The following is an 18,064-nucleotide window of genomic DNA, read 5'->3' on the forward strand; positions in this document are numbered from 1 at the left end:
GGGGGCAGGACACTTGGGAGAAAGGCACAAGCCAGGGCCTGTGGGTTAGGACGGGCCATGGGCCAAACGAACACAGAGGCCCTTGTTCAAACGTTATTAAGAATTTCAGGATGATGATTAAACCAAGCAGGAGGCCCTTCTAAGCATCGGTGACGCTAAGTTGGGGGGACGTTGATGGGTGGGATCTCAATGTGGGTGAGGCACCGCCTCAGGGGCTCCAGGGCAGCGGACCCCACAAGAGGGAGGCCAGGGAGGCAGAAGGAACAAAATCAGCACCCTATTCTGGGCTGTAGTAACAACAAACAAATCCAGTAGAACGATCCCTTTCGGAAGGCAATTCGGCAAGAAGTGTCATAATTTCACAAACCTTTTGATTCGGCAAACCCACTTCTAGCACTCTGTTTTATTGTTTCCTCTGCTCAAGGGAACACGGTAATAAATATGATGCTTTCGTCGTTTACTTGTGATACTGACAGGTGGAAAGAACCCAAGCCTCTGTCAAAGGGGACGGATTAAAAACCATGCTACCTCCCCAGTGAGGATCTTTCAAGTAAAATGTGCTGTGTAAGTGATCCTCTTGTGACTCAAACTACTCTGTGACAACACCTAGGACCCAGTTTTAAAATTTTCTATTTATTGGGGCGCCTGGGTGGCTCAGTCGGTTGAGCGTCCGGCTTTGGCTCAGGTCACGGTCTCATGGTTTGTGAGTTCGAGCCCCGCGTTGCGCTCTGTGCTGACAGCTCAGAGCCTGGAACCTGTTTCAGATTCTGTGTCTCCCTCTCTCTCTGCTCCTCCCCTGCTCATGCTCTGTCTCTCTCTCTCAAAAATAAATAAACATTAAAATTTTTTTAAAATTTTCTATTTATTGCTGAGTGTGGGATCCGCTTTGTTCTAAGCCTGGATCCCCACTGTGTGCCCGCCAGTTCCTTGAGGCCACTCGCTTTGCCTCCATGTCAAGAGCGGGTGCTCCTATCCCAGAACTCCCAGCAAGAGTCCTGCGTGTTACCTTCCTTGAATCAATTTCTGTGGCTGGATGAATGCACACCATCTTCTTTTCTTTTCTGGTTGGTTGGTTGGTTGTTTTCGGGAGAGCTTGTCCATGGATGACTTTTGGATGCAGGTAGAGTGGATCCAACAGAAGGTTGGGCTGCAGGAAGAGGATGGCAGCGGGGGCATAAACCTGCTCCCACAGGGTGAGGAGCCTGCTGGCTGCCAGGGGGGCCCTCCGACAAGGGGAGATGTGGCAGGGGCCAGTCAGGAACCGGAAGAGGAAGGGGCCCTCCCTCACATCTGGACTGGTGCAGTATCTTCTTCACCGATTTCCCTGCCCCACCCTTGATCCCAGCTGTCCTGTCTCCATCTCTTCCACCCAATAGTCAAAATGGTCTTTTTATAATGTAAATTAGATTATGCCCTCCTTAGATTAAGTCAGTTAGCAAATATTGATGAGTGCCTATTACATGCCAGGTACTGTTTTAGGCACTGGGGATACAACAGTGAACACAAAGGAAAGTCTGTCCCCTGGTGGAGCTAACATTTGAATGGAATTCTAAGTACTCTGCTCAAAATTTGGATGTCTCCCCATCTCTCTCAGAGTGACCGACAACCACGGGGCCCTGTTATCTCTTACTACATAAGCACCCCAAATTTAGCAGTATAGAGCAGCAGTCACTGTCATGATGGTGATGATGGTAATGATGGTGATGATGATGATGATGGTGATGGTGATGATGGTGATGGTGATGATGATGATGGTGATGGTGATGATGATGATGGTGATGATGGTGATGATGATGATGATGGTGATGATGATGGTGATGGTGATGATAATGATGGTGATGATGATGGTGATGGTGATGATAATGATGGTGATGATGATGGTGATGGTGATGGTGATGATGATGGTGATGGTGATGATGGTGATGGTGATGATGATGGTGAAGATGATGGTGATGATGATGGTAATGATGATGGTGATGGTGATGGTGATGATGGTGATGATGATGGTGATGGTGATGGTGATGATGGTGATGATGATGGTGATGATGATGGTGATGATGATGATGGTGATGGTGATGATGATGGTGATGGTGATGGTGATGATGATGGTGATGGTGATGATGGTGATGATGATGATGATGGTGATGATGATGGTGATGATGGTGATGATGATGGTGATGGTGATGGTGATGATGGTGATGATGATGGTGATGGTGATGGTGATGATGATGATGATGATGGTGATGATGATGATGGTGATGGTGATGATGATGATGATGGTGATGATGATGGTGATGGTGATGATGGTGATGGTGATGATGGTGATGGTGATGATGGTGATGATGGTGATGATGATGATGGTGACAATGATGGTGATGATGATGATGATGATGGTGATGATGATGGTGATGATGATGATGTCTAACTGCTCTGGAGGTTAACAGGGCTCAGCGAGGCAGTTCTACCTACAACAGAAGCTCCACAAAGCCACGGACATTGTCCGTCATTTTCACCGCTGCATCCTCAGTGCCAAGCACATTCTCATACTCTGTCCTTATTGGTTCAGTGGATGAGGTCATTGAAAGAGCATCCACATGGAAACCTCCTTGGTTTGGCACATATTTCAGCCCCCGGTTTCCAAAACATGTGGCTGTATGGGACACACTGATCCCCCCTTGGGGAGAGGCCTGAGGGTCTGCCGTGGCGTCTCAAGCGCAGAGCACACACAGGGGCTGGAAGAAGTGGGAGATGCCCCCACTGCGGGAAACCAACCTGCCACCATGACCTGGCCAGCAATCTCATTTCAAACAAAACAGAAAGACTGGGGCCAGGGTGGATAAAGGAGAAATCTGTGTGAACAACTAAATAAAAACAGGAGCTATTTTAGACCCGCAAGGCAGCAGGAGCCTCTGGGCAGCCCGGGCCAAGAATGTGAATATAGTCACTGCTTCTCCTTAACTTCTGCTTCTGGCGAGTGGTGGTGGATGCTCCTTCTAATGGGTAGGATATCGACTTTTTTGATGTTTTGTTGTTGTTTTGGCTTTTTTTGAGATAGGCTCCATACTCGCAGGGGAGCCCAATGCGGGGCTTGAACTCAGGACTACGAGATCAAGACCCAAGAGTCGGACACTTAACCGACTGAGCCACCCAGGCGCCCCGGGTATTGACTTTTTTAAAGAATAGATTTAACTGAGGGGCACTTGGGTGGCTCAGTCGGTGAAGCGTCCGACTTCAGCTCAGGTCATGATCTCACAGTTCGTGAGTTCGAGCCCCGCGTCGGGCTCCGTGCGGACCGCTCGGAGCCTGGCGCCTGCTTCCGATTCTGTGTCTCCCTCCCTCTCTGCCCCTCCCCTGCTCGCACTTTGTCTATCTCTTTCAAAAATAAATAAACGTTAAAAACAATTTTGTTAAAGAACATATTTAAGTGAAAATGTGACCCATGATTAGGGAAAAATATGAAGTAAACGATTGTACAGGAATAACTGGATACAGACAAAGACAATAAAGGTGATAGGTAAACGTGTCAATTTCAGGAAACCCTGGTTTCCTGCACAAATGACCCGGGGCTAGCAGGAGGGCACGCCAGTCCAGGCATCGCAGTGGACTCAGAGCCTCCACCAGCCGGCACCTGTTAGGGGAGGGCCCACACAGCTGTGGCTGCCCTTTGGAAGCCTTTGCCTGGCTCCCAAGTACCAGGGAAATGTTGGAAGGAGACGGGGATGTCTGGCTTATTGGTACGATCCAGGCTGCCATAAAAAGCAATCTTGGGTTTTGTGAGCCACCAGGGCCTGGCTGACTAACTTGGTTAACGCTGGGCACAACCCCGCGCACACCCGTAGGTCTGCTCACACACGTGTGTGCCACTTCTTCCTTGAGGTCTTGGCTGTGGGCCACAATGGGGAAGGAACGCACCAGGCCGACGTTTCCTTATTTCCCGGCTGTGATCTGAAGGCCCTACTGCCTTAGAGTAACCTGGGGAGGCTGTCCCAAGGGCAGATGTTCCAACTCCTGGGTGGAATCTCTGGAGGCGGGACGCAGGAACCTGCGGTCTCAACATGTCCCCACGATTCGGATGGCTGGTTTTGCTGTTGGGACCACAGTGAAGCCTGGTGGGGGGATCTATTCCATCATAAATAAGGTCTTGCCTAGAGAGAGACTTTCCAAGGGGACACCGACGGCTCGCCCACGCTCGACACGGCTGGGCCCACGTGACTCTGTGGGGGTCTCCGCCAGATCTGGGAGGAGTGAATTCATTGCTGCATTCCAGAACCAGAAGATACCAGGGGCCGCCTCAGCCTGCTCTGTTCCCCAGGGGTTGCAGTGGTACAGGCTTAAATCTAGACAGTGGTTCATCCCATTGGCATCCCCCGTATTCTCAGGTGTCTTGCTAGATTTCCCCCATTGAAAAGCGTGGTTGGTGTTAGGGGGTCTCATGGTCAGATATGTGGATGTCCCTTGTGTCCACGTGGGTAAGTGTTTTTATATGAGGCTTCGGTTAGTGCCCGTGGCTGAGCGTGTAGCTGGGTGTGTTCATCTCGGTGTTCACTGTCGGCCGAAGAAGTCAGATTACCGTGGTTGCAGGATACGGGCCTGCCAGGCCTCCTTGGAGGCCAGGGCTTGGACAGTGACCACAGGGGCTCCTGTCCACCCTGACGCAGACCCAGATGGCTGCTGTGCGCTGGCTGGACGTCTACACCCGCTCAACCCGAAGACGGCACGAAGCACCTGCCAGAGGTGTCAGGGACATCTTTGGGGGCTTCAGTTCAACGGTGAGTGAGTGGCATAAAAGTTACTGCAGGACGTGTCTGCCCGGGGCCTCTGCGAGGCCACCACATCCTAAGTGCGACAGTGATTCTGTTGCAGGGCTGTGTTGGTGTGTGTGTGTGTGTGTGTGTGTGTGTGTGTGTGTGTGTGTGAATGCTTGTCTGTGCACCTGCAGGCCACTATGTTCCCATTTTCCATGCAGGTCTTTAGCGGCTATGGGATCTTGGGCAAGATTTCGGCACCTCAGCTGCTGCACCTGTGAAGGGGTTGGGACTGGCTCCTAAGTCCCGGGGCCGTGTGTCATCGGCTGCCCGCAGGGCTAACTGGGAGCCATCTGTAACTCGCAGAGGAAGTATTTTCAGAGGATGGGGACTCGGTTAGGAAACAGACCCAGCTCAGTTCCGGGGCTTCTAAGTCTCCTCCGGGTAAGTGGCCCGCGTTCTCCAGGCGTGGGCATTCTCCAGCTACGCCATGGGCTGCTCTGTGAAGAGAAGGTTCACACCCCTGAGCATTTCACTCTTCCGGCAGGTGCTCGGGTAAAGGCCTGAATCCGCAGCCTAAGAGCTTGCTTCCTGGAGTCATGACCTCAGCCCCTGATCTTAGTTGCTGCTGGGTTTAGTGAGCCCGTGCCCTTGCACGGGAAATCGCTTCCTAGAGCTCTGGGCTGGGAATCGATGGGGAGGTGGCCGGTCCTGACTGCCTGTGTGTTCTGTTTCCAGCCGCAGAATCTGGGCAGAGGCAGGCAGGGAGGGGAGGAGGGAGGAAGCCGTCCACGTGGACGCTGCCTGCTCAGGACAGGCTGTTTGGCTCCTGCAGAGGCCCCGCCACCCCCCACCCCCTCCCCGGAGGCACCTGCTCAAAGTGTTCCCTGCCGATGAGCACACTGCCCAGACGGCTGGTGGCGGGCCCCATCCTCGGGCACCAGCACACCCCGCCTCGCCCTCCTCACCCCTCCGTGCTGCCGGGCACCCAGCGCTCCGTTGTTGATTCCTCAGCCACCTACCCAGTAACTGCCCGCGTCAGGGACCAGGGAGCAGGGAGCTACAGGCACGTATGTTCTTCTTCATGTCCATTTACGTTCTTTGTCTTTATGCTTAGAAAGTCCTCCTTCATCCAGCAAAGTGGTCACTGTCCACCTACCTGCATGTGTTTTTCTGGTTCTTTTTTGAATGATTTTCGGTGTCTGGTGTGAAAGAGAGAGACCCAACTTCTGCTTTCCTTTATTTCCAAAAGGCTCAACCGCCTCAGCACATTTCCTTCCAAACGAGAATGTAATCGTTTATATTTAGGTTTTTAAGACCGAAATAAAGTGCATGGTAAGGTGTGCCCATATTTACCGGGCACAGCTTGATGTGTGCACTGGGCAACTCCCCCGAGATCCAGATCTACCCCTGAAGGCTCCCCCGTGCCTCCCCACTCGATCCCCGTCCCCCCCCAAGGGAAGCCACTATTCTGACCCCTCTCATCATGTGGAGGTTTCCCAGGTCCTGCTGTTACTAAAAGGAAAAGGTTCTCCACGGACCATACCTTGATGTGGTTGGATAGGTAACCCCGGGTAGCCGGCCCTGGGCCTTGTTCCAGAAGCTTCCCATGCACTGGCTCGTTTCCTTACCTCACCCTGGAAGGTGGGTGCTGTCACCACACCCCAACTTCAGCGGCAGGAAAGGGGCCGGGAAGCCCAGAGCTAGATGACAGAGCTGGCAGATCCTGAGGTCCGACTGGACCCCCTAGCCCACAGCCTTCCCCGGGGGCCCGTTACTCCCCACTGCGTAGGAAGTACGCTCCCTCCCGCAGGAACCCCTACTCCACCGTGAAAGCACTTTCATTCACCCAAATAGAAGGTTTCCTTTTCATTTTGAGATACTTTTAGACTCACAACAAGTTGCAAAATTAGTACAGAGTTCCCGTGGACTCTTTACCCAGTTTCTCCCCGGGGAAAATATCTTGCGTAAGCACAGTGCCTCAGGCAAAAGTTTTAAGTAACGCCTTTCAACTTCTAAAGCCTCAGGGACAATTAATGCTCAACATTATCTTACCTTCTAGACTTGATCATTGGATTGCCCCCATTAAACTGGGAACGATAATGTTCAATGATCTAAAGATACCACTCGTTGACTTTTATGATGGACGAGGCTTTAGGCCGAGTACTTTGCATGCACGATTTCACTTCATTCTCCTGTGCTGGCAGTAATTCCCTGAATCAGTAAAAAATAGTAATCGTTAACAATTGTTGACCACTCACTGTGTGTTAGGTACTGTGTTGTATATGCTGTATCTAATTTAATCTCCCCAAGTTCTGTGAAGCAGATAGTGTCATTAGCCCACTTTACAAGTGAGACCCGTGACACACAGAAAGGCAAAATGGTTTACCCAAACTCACAGGGACCGTCAGACTTTGAGCCGAGAAGGTGTGATTCTAGGCTGCAAGCACTAAGCTGTAGGACAGCCATAACATTACTACGTACCACCTCAGCATGCTTCCTGTCCCTTCTTAGAGCCCTCGACTGGGCCACTGGGGAATCACCTGGTGGAGTCATCCAGGCGAAACAAAACAAACCCCTCAGTCCGTCTCCCTCCCGTTTTTTCATCTCTGGCGGCAGGAAGGCCCGGGGCTGCCTGCAGAACCCCACTGTGGCCTCTAGATGGCGGAGCCGAGCACAATTTATTTTCCAATTACTATTCCATCATTACTCAGAGTAATCCCAGGAGGAGGGTTGTAGCTGTGGGTGGCACTGCTAAGGGTAAAGACAGATGGGGCGAGGGAGAGCAACAAAGGGCCAGAATAGAAGCAATGATAAGAGGTCCGTGGGGTGTTCCCTCCCCTTCAGCCCTTCCTGTTGGAATACAAGTCATAAAAACAGCTTCCATTTATTGGGGCCTCGCTTAGGTTGGACCCTAAGCACTTTATACCCCTTAGGCCATTTTACAAAACCCTATGAGTCAGGCACTATGTCACGATCGGAGATGGGGATTTAGAGGCTCAGAATGTGATCCAGTCAGTCAGCGATAGAGTTTGAACTTGAACCTGGAATGGAATCCTGAGCCCCTGCTCTCTCCTCATAACCTCCTGCGGGGGGTGGGAAAGCCTCAACACAAGTCAAGGCACCTGACCTGAGCCATTGTCTTCACTCCCCTCCCTAGGAGTTTATGATCCCTAAAGGCAGATTTGGGGATAGGAGACTTGTCTCTACAGGACATGCGAGAGATCCCTGCTCTGGCCCCTGACCCCACCACTGCGCCTGGCGCCCTCCTTGGCTTGGTCCTGAAGAGGAGTAAGACCGGGAAGCAGGAGACACAGGTCTGTGGTCCTGGTGCTTCAGAAACTCTCATCGAGGGAGCTGTGTGGAGAATCTTCCACGAACACATACTTAGCTGCCGTATTTCTTTCTGTTATTTATATACATATATGTGTATTTTTGCACATGAAAACAATCCCTACTCATTGTAGGAAATTTGGAAAGTAGAGCAAAACACAATAAGGAAAAATATAATTCAGATATAAGTGTTATTAACTCTCAGTGCATCATCTTCCTCTGTGTGTGTGTGTGTGTGTGTGTGTGTGTGTGTATCTTTTTTTCACTAAATATAGAATTATGGACATTTCCCAGTGCATCATTCAGTTATTGCCACAATAATGCATCATCACAAACAACCCAAACTCACGACTTAAAACAATTGGTTACTTTCGTTTGCATGTTTTTGGGTGAACTGGGGGTTGGCTGGCTGATCTCAGCTGGCCTTGACTCAAGCTATTGGCTGGGTCTGGGTCTGCTTCTAATGTCTCTCATCCTTCTGGGCCCAGCAGGCCATCTGAGGCCTGTCCTCATGGCATCAGTAGCAGAGTGAACCCTGCCACACAAAGTATTTTAAACCTCTGCCTGCATCATGGGGATCATTGGTCCATTGGTCCAAGCTATCACCTGGTTGACTAGTGAAGGAATGACGAAGTATCTTCTGTTTCTTTAATGGGAAGAATTCCAAATTCATATGGCAAAGGGTGTGGATACAAGGAGGGGTAACGAACTGGGAACAATATTATTATTTATCGCAACTATCAATAACATTCTTTGAAAACATGGTGTTTACTCAGGGTAGTTATTTTCTTCCTTAGGGATATATTCTAATTTATTTAACCATTTCCTTATTACTGGACACTTATTATTTCCTTGTTTCTCTTATTGAAAAACACGATCTCAATTCTTCTACATGAAACTTTGAATGTGTCTTAGATTATCTGGAACTTACCTACTAAGTTCTTGGTGTTAGTTACCCTTCAGTGGTGTATTGGTTCAGAGAGTGTTCATTTCACTGCATCATTGTCAACATGATACATTGTGATTTTTTGTTTGTTTCTTTAAAGACAAGAAGATGGTGGGTAAGACAGACCAGGGGTAGGGGGTTTGCAGAGGGGTAGACAGTTGAAGAGAGAAGGAGGGTCGAGTAGATTTGGAAGGAAGAGCTTGCCCCGGAAGACTGCAAGACAGAATGAAGAAGACCTGGGAATGGGTCTTGGGAACTTGGCCCCTGCCTGCAGGGCTAGACCCTCCACCCCAGACCACTGGTACACACCTTACCCAACGCTCCCTGGGGCAGCAGCACATTTTCCTTTCAACGCCTCTTTACCAGCTCAGATTTTTTTGGTCTGTGATGCAGCTAATGTTTTCATCACTGCCGAGACCAAGGGTTCTGCTCGAGAGATGTGAGGTTTGAGCTCAACCATTCTCCAGAGAGCTCGGTCCTCACGCAGGGAAAGAAGTCTGGCTCCAGTCGCCCAGATCTTGCAGGTTGGAGCCCAAACGTCATTCCAGGATGTGAAATGCCCCTTCGGCTCTTGACGTCCCACAGAAACACGCCGAGGCGTGCCCCTCGACTCCCTGCTGGAAGCTGACTGCAAAGCCCTCCCCAGCACCCCGGGCCCGCTGATCATTCAGGCCGTAAGTTGTCCCCAACTTAGGCTCATTTAGCGCATGAGAGGCTGCATCTGGGGCCACTGTTGGGAGATGTCTAGTCTGGGGGGGGGGGGGGGGGATAAGAGCGTGGACCTTAGAATAGGGAATCCTGGTTTCAAATTCTGGCTCTGACATTTGCTAGCTCGGAGACTGGGGGTGAATTTTTGAACCTCTGTCAGTATCTGTGAAGTGACTTTATCATAACAGTATCCCCTTTTTGTTAAGGGCTAAATGAGAAAAAAGGATATAAAGCCCTCAGAGCAGTGGGCCCTGGAAGCAGCCAAGAAGGCCATTGTCCTACTCCTAGCTCTCTCTCCTTCCCGGTTTTCATGGGAGACAAACACACCCCTTTGAATCCCACTTTGCAAGGTGCTGGTTGAAACGTTGGCTTCCTTCTCTCATAGCTGCTGTCCTGTTCTGGAAAAGAGAGGACTGGGGCACCTGCATGGCTCATGCAGGTTGGTTAAGTGTCCGACTCCTGGTTTAGGCTCAGGTCATGATCTCACGGTTCCGTTCATGGGTTCGAACCCCGTGTCGGGCTCTGCCCCGTGTCGGGCTCTGTGCTGACAATGTGGAGCCTGCTTGGGGTCCTCTTTCTTCCTCTCCCCGCCACCCCCCCCCCCAATAAATAAATAAACTTTAAGAAGAAAACAGAGAGAGGGCTGGACACGAAGGCATTCTCAGGGTGCCTGGATCCCAGGCCAGGGTCAAGGTCATGGTCTGGCTTCCCCCACGTCATCCAGGCTGCATCTCTCCCCTTGAGCCAGGAAAGAATCCAGTTCCCAGCTTGTTAGCGTTCTGTGTTTGGGTGAGGGGATTCTAGGAGGGTGAAAGCAAGGAGACAGCGCAGAATGGCAGGCCGGGGAGGCTGCCCCTCCGGGCCCTGGAGGCAGCCTGCCGACGGGTATTGAGCGAAACCCTGTGCCATGTGATTTACCCAATTAGACCGTTTAATCCGCGACGACTGTTATGGCCACGTTCTATACTGCACTAAACGTTAAAGTGGCCGCGTTTTTTGCTTCAGCCAGTTGTAATGTAAAATGCTATGAATGAGGCATGTGTTAAAAGAGAAACTTTCAGAAGGGATCTATGCCTCAAGTTGTCGTACATTTGAAGGCTTAGCTTTATTTTTCTGTAAAGTGCGGCATATTCCCACATTTGTGCATAATCCTATTGATCAGACGTTTAAAACTATTTCCGATACTTCATTAAAATAATTATTACAGGAAAATAAAAGAATGACTCAGCCCTCAGAGGTGGGTGCTATTACTTTGCAGATGAGGAAACTGAGGCCCAGAGGAGGGGTAGACAACTGTTATTGGAGCTTTGGGCCAACTGCTCTTTGGTGCCCCTCCTTCCTCCTGGGGAGGGGGCAAAGGCTGGAGAGAGATTTCCACACTGGCTTTAAAAAAAATTTTTTTTTTAAGTTTATTTATTTATTTTGACAGAGACAGAGACAGGGTGAGTAGGGGAGGGGCAGAGAGAGAGGGAGAGAGAGAAAATCCCAAGCAGCCTCCGCACTGCCGGAGCAGAGCCCCTTGCGGGGCTCGAACTCACGAAACCACGAGGTCATGACCCAAGCTGAAACCGAGAGAGTCGGACGCTTTACCGACTGAGCCCCCCCAGGCGCCCCTGTAGGCTGGCCTTTTCAGCGGGGACGAGTGTCCCCACAACGACGCGTCCAAGTTGCTCAAGAGGTTCCTCCGGAAGCTGCCAGCGCCTCCGGTCCCTGCCGAGCACCTCCCCGCCTCTGCCGCGCTGCCCCGTGAGGATGCCCCAGCCTTTTGCCTTTGGGGAGAAGAGCATTTGATGTCAGTGGCCTTGGTTGGACAGGGGGCATGGTGGGAAGACAACGTGGTCCCTGTGATCTGACGCCGATGGGGGAGGAGCTGTGTGTGTGAGGGTACACGTGCGTGTGTGTGCATGTGTCTTGTGTGTGCCGTGTGTGTGCGTGTGTGTGTAGTGTTTGCAGGTGTGCATGTGTGCATTTGCAGGAGTGTGCATGTGCGTGTGTCCACGTGCAGGTTGCCTGTGTGTATGCTGCATGCACATGTTCATGAGTGTGTGCACATGTGCCTACACGTGCAGGTGTGCGTGTGTGTATGGCGTGTATCGGGTGCGCGTATGTGTATTCATGACTATATAGTGTGTGTGCATGTGTGTGTGTGACGAAACACACACCTCCAGCCTCTGTCTGGGAAACCGCTGTCCACTAAGCCTGAAGGTGGGCTCTAACTCTGGGTCCCCTGCTCCCTGGCTCCCTCTAGGGGCTAAATGCCCCTACACACACACACACACACACACACACACACACACGCACGCACACAGTACCAAATCAGGGCTGCAGCCCCAAGTTCAACAAATAAGTATTGCCCTGTGTGTGGTGCTGGGACGGGGAAGAGGCCACGGTGACCCTCGCGGGCTCTGCCTGTCTCCTGCTAAGCCGTGATTCTTTCCGGCCAGGTCGCCTCTTTCTCGGTCTCTCAGGTGCGAGAACTGAATGACAGCAGTGGCCGCGCCCCCAGCTCTGCGACGGGGGCCTCGAGACCTGGCTGCGAAGATTACACGAAGAGAGGGACCAGGTGAGTGTCCCCACGCCACGGGGACAAGCGCCGCTCACAACCTGGCTGCCGGGACCGGCGCTGCTGTTTCGGCCACCAGGGGGCGCCCCGGCCCCGTCGGAGCGAAAGAGGAGGCGATGTCTCCGGAAACCCGGGAGGAGAGACCTGGCTGAACAAGGACACTGGCGCGCTGTGGGGACTTCCAGTAGCGCTCTCCGTGCCCCACGTTCAGGCAGCCTTTTGTGTGCCTGACCGAGGGTTAGGGAAGTGGGGGTTGCTTGGTGAACTGTGGGGTGATTGGGGTGAGGAGAGGAGTGGTAGAAAAGAAAGGCCTTCCGAGAATATCCAGTGCTCCTGGGAGGAGTCCTGAGCAAGGTTCCGTATTCAAGTCCTGAACAGAGAAATGGACCAGTGTCCCGTTGTGCATGAGGTGCGTTTATATAAACCTACACGCTTGTGTCTGTCGATGCATTACATGTACTCCTGTTGCGTGTACGAGAACAAAGGCATGTGCACACGTATGTTTCCGTGCCTGTTTGTGTATGCACGCTTTGGGGACATCACGTATGTGAACATGACATGCTCTGTGCGCACACCGCTGGCGTGCATGTGTATGTGTGCATCTTGTATTTCTAGCGTGGGTGTTCGTGCAAGGGCACGGGTATGTGTGTTTATGCTCACAAATTTGAATTCCAGGCATGCATGTGTGTGCCTCTGTGGATGGATCTTTTTTCTCTGCAGACTCCCAAAGTGGCAAAGGTCCAGGTGATCAGGCCTATCACAGATCCCCTGGGGCTCTGACCCCCACCCCCCCCCACCCCCCCCCCCCCCCCCCCACCGCACCAAAGTAGCCCATATCCTCAGGCAGTCACAGAGCGCCTCAGTCCTGGTTCACAGGGTCAAGAAGGCAGTAAGAACACAGCCTCCTTCCTCGATAAGGGTCACTTCCTTGAGACAGGAGACTTTCCCCTGCAGGGGGCAGATGCAAAGAGAGGTCAGCCCCTCAGAACTGAAGGTCACAGAGGCCAGTCGCCCATGCCATTGGCTTTTCCCTTTCTGGGGTGGTCGGAACTGGGTTCTGCAACCTTTTTAGAGAGCTTCTTGGCTCCCAATAATAATGATAATAGCCACCATTCATTCATTCATTAATTCATTCATTTAACAGATATTTAATGAATGTCTGCTATAGGTCAGGTGCCATGTGGAATGCTAGAATCGCAATGAAAAGGACAGAGGCCCTGGACTTACAAGCTCACAGCCCTGTGGAAGAGAGAGACAGGAGCCAAAAGCCACAAAGTAAATATCAAGTTACAAACAGTATTAGGTCTTACAAGACATACAAGGAGCAATGTGAATGCAAAACAAAGAGCCTGGTATCGTTAGTATCGTTTGAGGACGGAGGTAGGGCTTCCAGGCACAGAAAACTGCATGTGCAAAGGTCCTGAGGAAGCTGAATGTGGGGCTGATACGCAACTGTTGTTCCAGGATGCAAGAAACAGCTTGAGCTCTCAGGAGTGTCAGTGATGGAGTTGGCATGAAGGACTCTTGGATTGCCAGTCCTTAGCAAGTGTCTAGTCCACTTCCTCCTTGTGTGGATGGGAAAACTATGGATCAGAGAGGGAAAGGGACTTGCCCAGGGCCACACAGCAAACTGGGGACAGACTCTGGAATTGAACTCAGGATGTCCATCATTATAATATGATCATTATATAATAATTATATGATAATTTTAGTATCATATGTAATTACACAATATCCATCATCCACCTTGGCTCAGAATTTGCCACTCACGGCAGACTCCTATCCCTGTCTGTCACCCACTGTCCCAACTTCCCCACAGGCTCCATCCCGATGCTCTTGTGACAGGGGGACCCATGGCTGGCCGCCCGAGTGCTTGTCCAACTGTCTCTTCCCTGCCTTTGGGCCCTGGGCTCCTGCATGGGCTCTACCTCTTGGAAGGCTCTTTTTCTTTTTTACTGTTTATTTATTTATTTTGAGAGAGAGCGTGCACACGCGCATGTGTGTGTGCATGCACAAGTGGGGGAGGAGCAGAGAGAGAGAGAGAGAGAGAGAGAGAATCCCCAGCAGGCTCCGTGCCATCAGCGTGGAGTTGGACGCGGGGCCCCATCTCACAACTGCAAGATCACGACCTGAGCCAATATCAAGAGTCCGATGCCCACCGACTGAGTCACCCACGCACCCCTCTCTCAGGAGGGTCCTTAGGTCCCATCTCCCACCTGGCACCCAAAATCCGTGAGGACTGCCCCTTCCAGGCTTGGGGGCCATAAGCAGTTGATCTCGCTGTTTCTGGAAGAAAAGGTCAACGGTTTGGTCTGTCTTGTGGCAGGAGGTCCGTGAAGCCAGCCAACATCCTCCTCTCTGAAGGTGGAGGGAATATCTGTAAGTCCTGGGTGGGGAATGGGTCCAAGCCCAGGTCCCCTTGAGCTCTTGAGCTTGAAGGATCACTGGGCCCTTCTGGCTGGCCCTTCTCACTTTCATTTTGGGGTGAGCCTTCCCCTCAGGCCTCTGTCTCCTGGGAACAGAGAACGGGCGGAACCCTGCTGGGAGGTCAAGGGTCAGCCTGTGCCATGCCTCGGATTCTGTCCAGGAGTGTGGAGCTCTGCCTGGAGCTGGCCTCCGGCGTGGGAGGGCAGAATTTTTTGTTTAGTGGGACAGTTGTCAGTATCACCAGTGAAATTGATGCCTCTGGGGCACCCGAGCTGAAGTGGCTCCTCCTGGACCGGTGGCCATGGATTCCTTAAGGAATTCTGCTCTGGGGTCCCCCGGGGTTTGTGGGAGCCAAGGATGGGCAGCTGTTCTCAGCTTCATGCTCTGGAGCAGTGAGTCTCAAACCGTACCGCTGCGTCAGAATCACCTGGAGGGCTATGAGGACACGGTGGCTGGGCCCCCGAGCACCTGCATTTCTGACAAGTCCCCAGGTGACGCTGATGCTGCTGGGGCAGGGACCGCACTTTGAGAGCCACTGGCTAAGGAGCAGAGGCTAAGACAAGGCTTCAGCTGTCGTGATGCATCGAGGGAAGTCTCCTCAGACAAAGACAAGGGAGGGTGGGAAGAATGGGGAGGAAGAGAGATGTCCCGCCTTGGCTGCATGGGGGCTCTCAAGTGCAAATTGCATCGTGGTGCTTCCTTATAGAGACCTGGAAGTTGGGTCTTTGCTCCCTCTGTATCCGGATGCCCTGGGGAGGCAGTGTAACTCCCCCTGCAAGGCGTCTGACATCTGCAGAGGTCTATTCCCCAGAGAGAGGGGTAGCTGTGAGCCACAGCAGCCAAGGCTCACATAGGTGGGGGGGGTGGGGGTGTGTACTGGCCTGATGAGGCTCCGGGCAGACCAGCAGCAGACCCACAGGTGAACATCGCCTGGACCCACATGACCTACCTCTTAGATCTGTATGGCGCATTAATGGGTCATTAAACCGAGCCCCACCTAAGCCCTGGGACTCTAAGGAGCAGCCCCAGATGCCACCCCCCTGCCCCTACAGCCTGTGTGCCCGGTTTGGGAGCACAGCTGCTTGAGGGGAAAGGTCTAGACCTTCCTCCAAGACAGCCTCCTCTGAAATGCCTCTCAGATCCCCCAGAAGACCTGGGGCTGGGGCTGTCTCCTCCCTGCAAGACCAGCACACAGAGCCCCCTCGCCCATGCGCTCCCCAGCCCTCAGGACGGTGGCTCCCCCCCATGCTTGCCGTATGGCACCAGCTTCCGGGGACTTGGATCTCCATGGAGTGCTGTCCGTGATTTCCAACCTGAGGAGAAGAAAAAATGAAGCCCCTCTCTCAAGAGGCAGTTATTTATTTTTTTTTTTTCTGGGAAAAATTACTTTGGAAGTGGCTGGGGACAAAGCCAGAAGAGCTCTGTGGCCTTGGGCAAGCCTCTTGCCTTCTCTGAGCCCCCTTTGAAGAGGAGGAGTTGGGCCTCAGGGAGGCTGTGGCCCTGAACAGCCCACAGAGAACTGGAGAGAGAGGCCTCCCTCCGCAGCGCCCACGATCGAGCTGTTGCTGGGTACAATCTTGTCATTTTGTGATATCACATTTAAACGCCGCGTGAAGATTAAAGGCACAAGTGAAATGTCGCTTTTACTTCAGTCACGGGTTTTTGTTTTCTCCCCAGTCCGGCTCTTGGTGGGGGCTGTCCTTTCAGTGAGTTAACCTGCAAGCTTGGTGATGAGAAGGCCTTGCCGTGTTTGTTTCTCAACGGGCTCTGGCGATACCTTGAACCTGCCGCAGCTGCCCAGAGGGCCAGGGAGAGGACCCAGGACTCAGGAGAGGGAGGGATGAGTGATCACAGCACCTGCTGAAGGTGGTGGGGGTGCTGTAGGGACGGATCCTCTCCCTCTCATCTCCTAGGGTCCCAGGCTTCTCCCTTCCTCCTGCCCCTTTCTGGGTCTGTCTCCTCAGAGCAGGGGAAGCCTCATTCATTCATTCATTCATTCATCTATTCAGCAATGAATTTCTTAGCCACTCAACATATGCTGAGAGCTTTACAAGTTTAACCTCCACAATAATCCAGTGTCTCCCTTTGGATTCCTCCAGAAGCCTACTTGAGACTAGTCGCATTGGCCGCCCCATTCTCTCATTAATAGGGCTGGGATGACAGAGAGCTGTGGGGATGGAGGGACAGCCCTTTAACCTGGGCAGGAGGAGGGGCAGGTGCCTCAGTGGATGCTGGGAGCCCAGACCCAGCTGTGCTAACTTTGCACCCAGGGTGGGCCATCAGCCACCAGTAGAGGATCCCAATTTAATCACATGTCAGTGTCCCCATTCATCTTCGGCTCTATCTGAGGACTCATCTTTTTCCACCCTGTGGTATCATGGTGATTGATGATCCTGCACCAGCCCTGCCGCTGGGTTAGCACAGCTCACAGTGGGTACCCAGCTTCTCTGGGTGCTTTGCAGTTGGGGCTGGCTTGGGCTGGGATCGTATTTCTTTTAAGGAGCCCTGTTATGGACTGAATTATGTCCTCCCCCCCAACTCTCTGCTTTTTATATGTTGGAACCCTAACCCCCACCTTGACTGTTTTTGGAAATACGGCTTTTAAGGAGGTAATTAAGGTGAATTGACGTCAGAGGGTGGGCCCCGATATCATAAGACTGGTGTCTTTATATGAAGAAGAGACGCCAGAACCCTCTTCAGGCACACAGAGGAAAGGTCATGTGAAGGCACAATAAAAAGGCAGCTAGCCACAAGCCAGGAAGATAGTTCTCCCCAGAAACCAGATTTTCTGGCACCTTGACCTTGGACTTCTAGCCTGCGGAGCTGTGAGAAAATAAATGTCTGTTGTTGAAGCCCCTTAGCCTGTGGTGTTTTTGTTATGCAGACTGAGCAGACTGAGACAAGCTTCCAGCTTCTTTGAGGAAGGATGGGGTTTGGAAAGATGCCTTCAGGCGGGAGTGTTTTCCTGGGCAAAGACAGAAATGACCCCTGAGCAGAGGGAGCATCTCACTTGGCGTTCCCGTGAGTGCCTCTCTGGGAGAGGCAGTGTTTAGTGGTGGCCAGACGGGGCCGGAGGGCAGCCCTGAGCTCCAGTCTCCCCATGTGGGGCTGCGGATAACTTGCCCAACCTCTCTGCTCCTAGAGGTTCAACTTGCTGCTCCTACGTCACCACAGAGGATGGAAGGATGACATGACCGAATCTGCAGCCACTCTGCAATGACATTCTGTGCCCAGCACTGGACTAGGCCGGGGCCACAGTAATAAACAAGACAAGGAAGGTCTCAACTCTCGTGGAACTCATAGACTAGAGAGACACGCTAATTCAGAAAATTACTTCGCCTC

General features: G+C 52.1%; 1 protein-coding gene across 1 annotated transcript; it reads left to right on the top strand.

The window, feature by feature from the left end:
- Positions 1–923: 923 nt before the first annotated feature.
- Positions 924–12,778, top strand: ARHGAP40 (Rho GTPase activating protein 40). The gene is given in 11 exon segments (XM_081795134.1): positions 924–1,326; positions 4,521–4,633; positions 4,636–4,769; positions 5,114–5,247; positions 5,484–5,589; positions 5,591–5,950; positions 7,925–8,069; positions 9,622–9,698; positions 11,352–11,582; positions 12,177–12,225; positions 12,228–12,778. Coding segments are annotated over 11 exon segments (1,941 nt in total). The 5' UTR covers positions 924–1,033; the 3' UTR covers positions 12,527–12,778.
- Positions 12,779–18,064: the final 5,286 nt, after the last annotated feature.

Source organism: Panthera onca, chromosome A3, assembly GCF_046562875.1.
Source record: "Panthera onca isolate mPanOnc1 chromosome A3, mPanOnc1 haplotype 2, whole genome shotgun sequence".
Classification (NCBI taxonomy): domain Eukaryota; kingdom Metazoa; phylum Chordata; class Mammalia; order Carnivora; family Felidae; genus Panthera; species Panthera onca.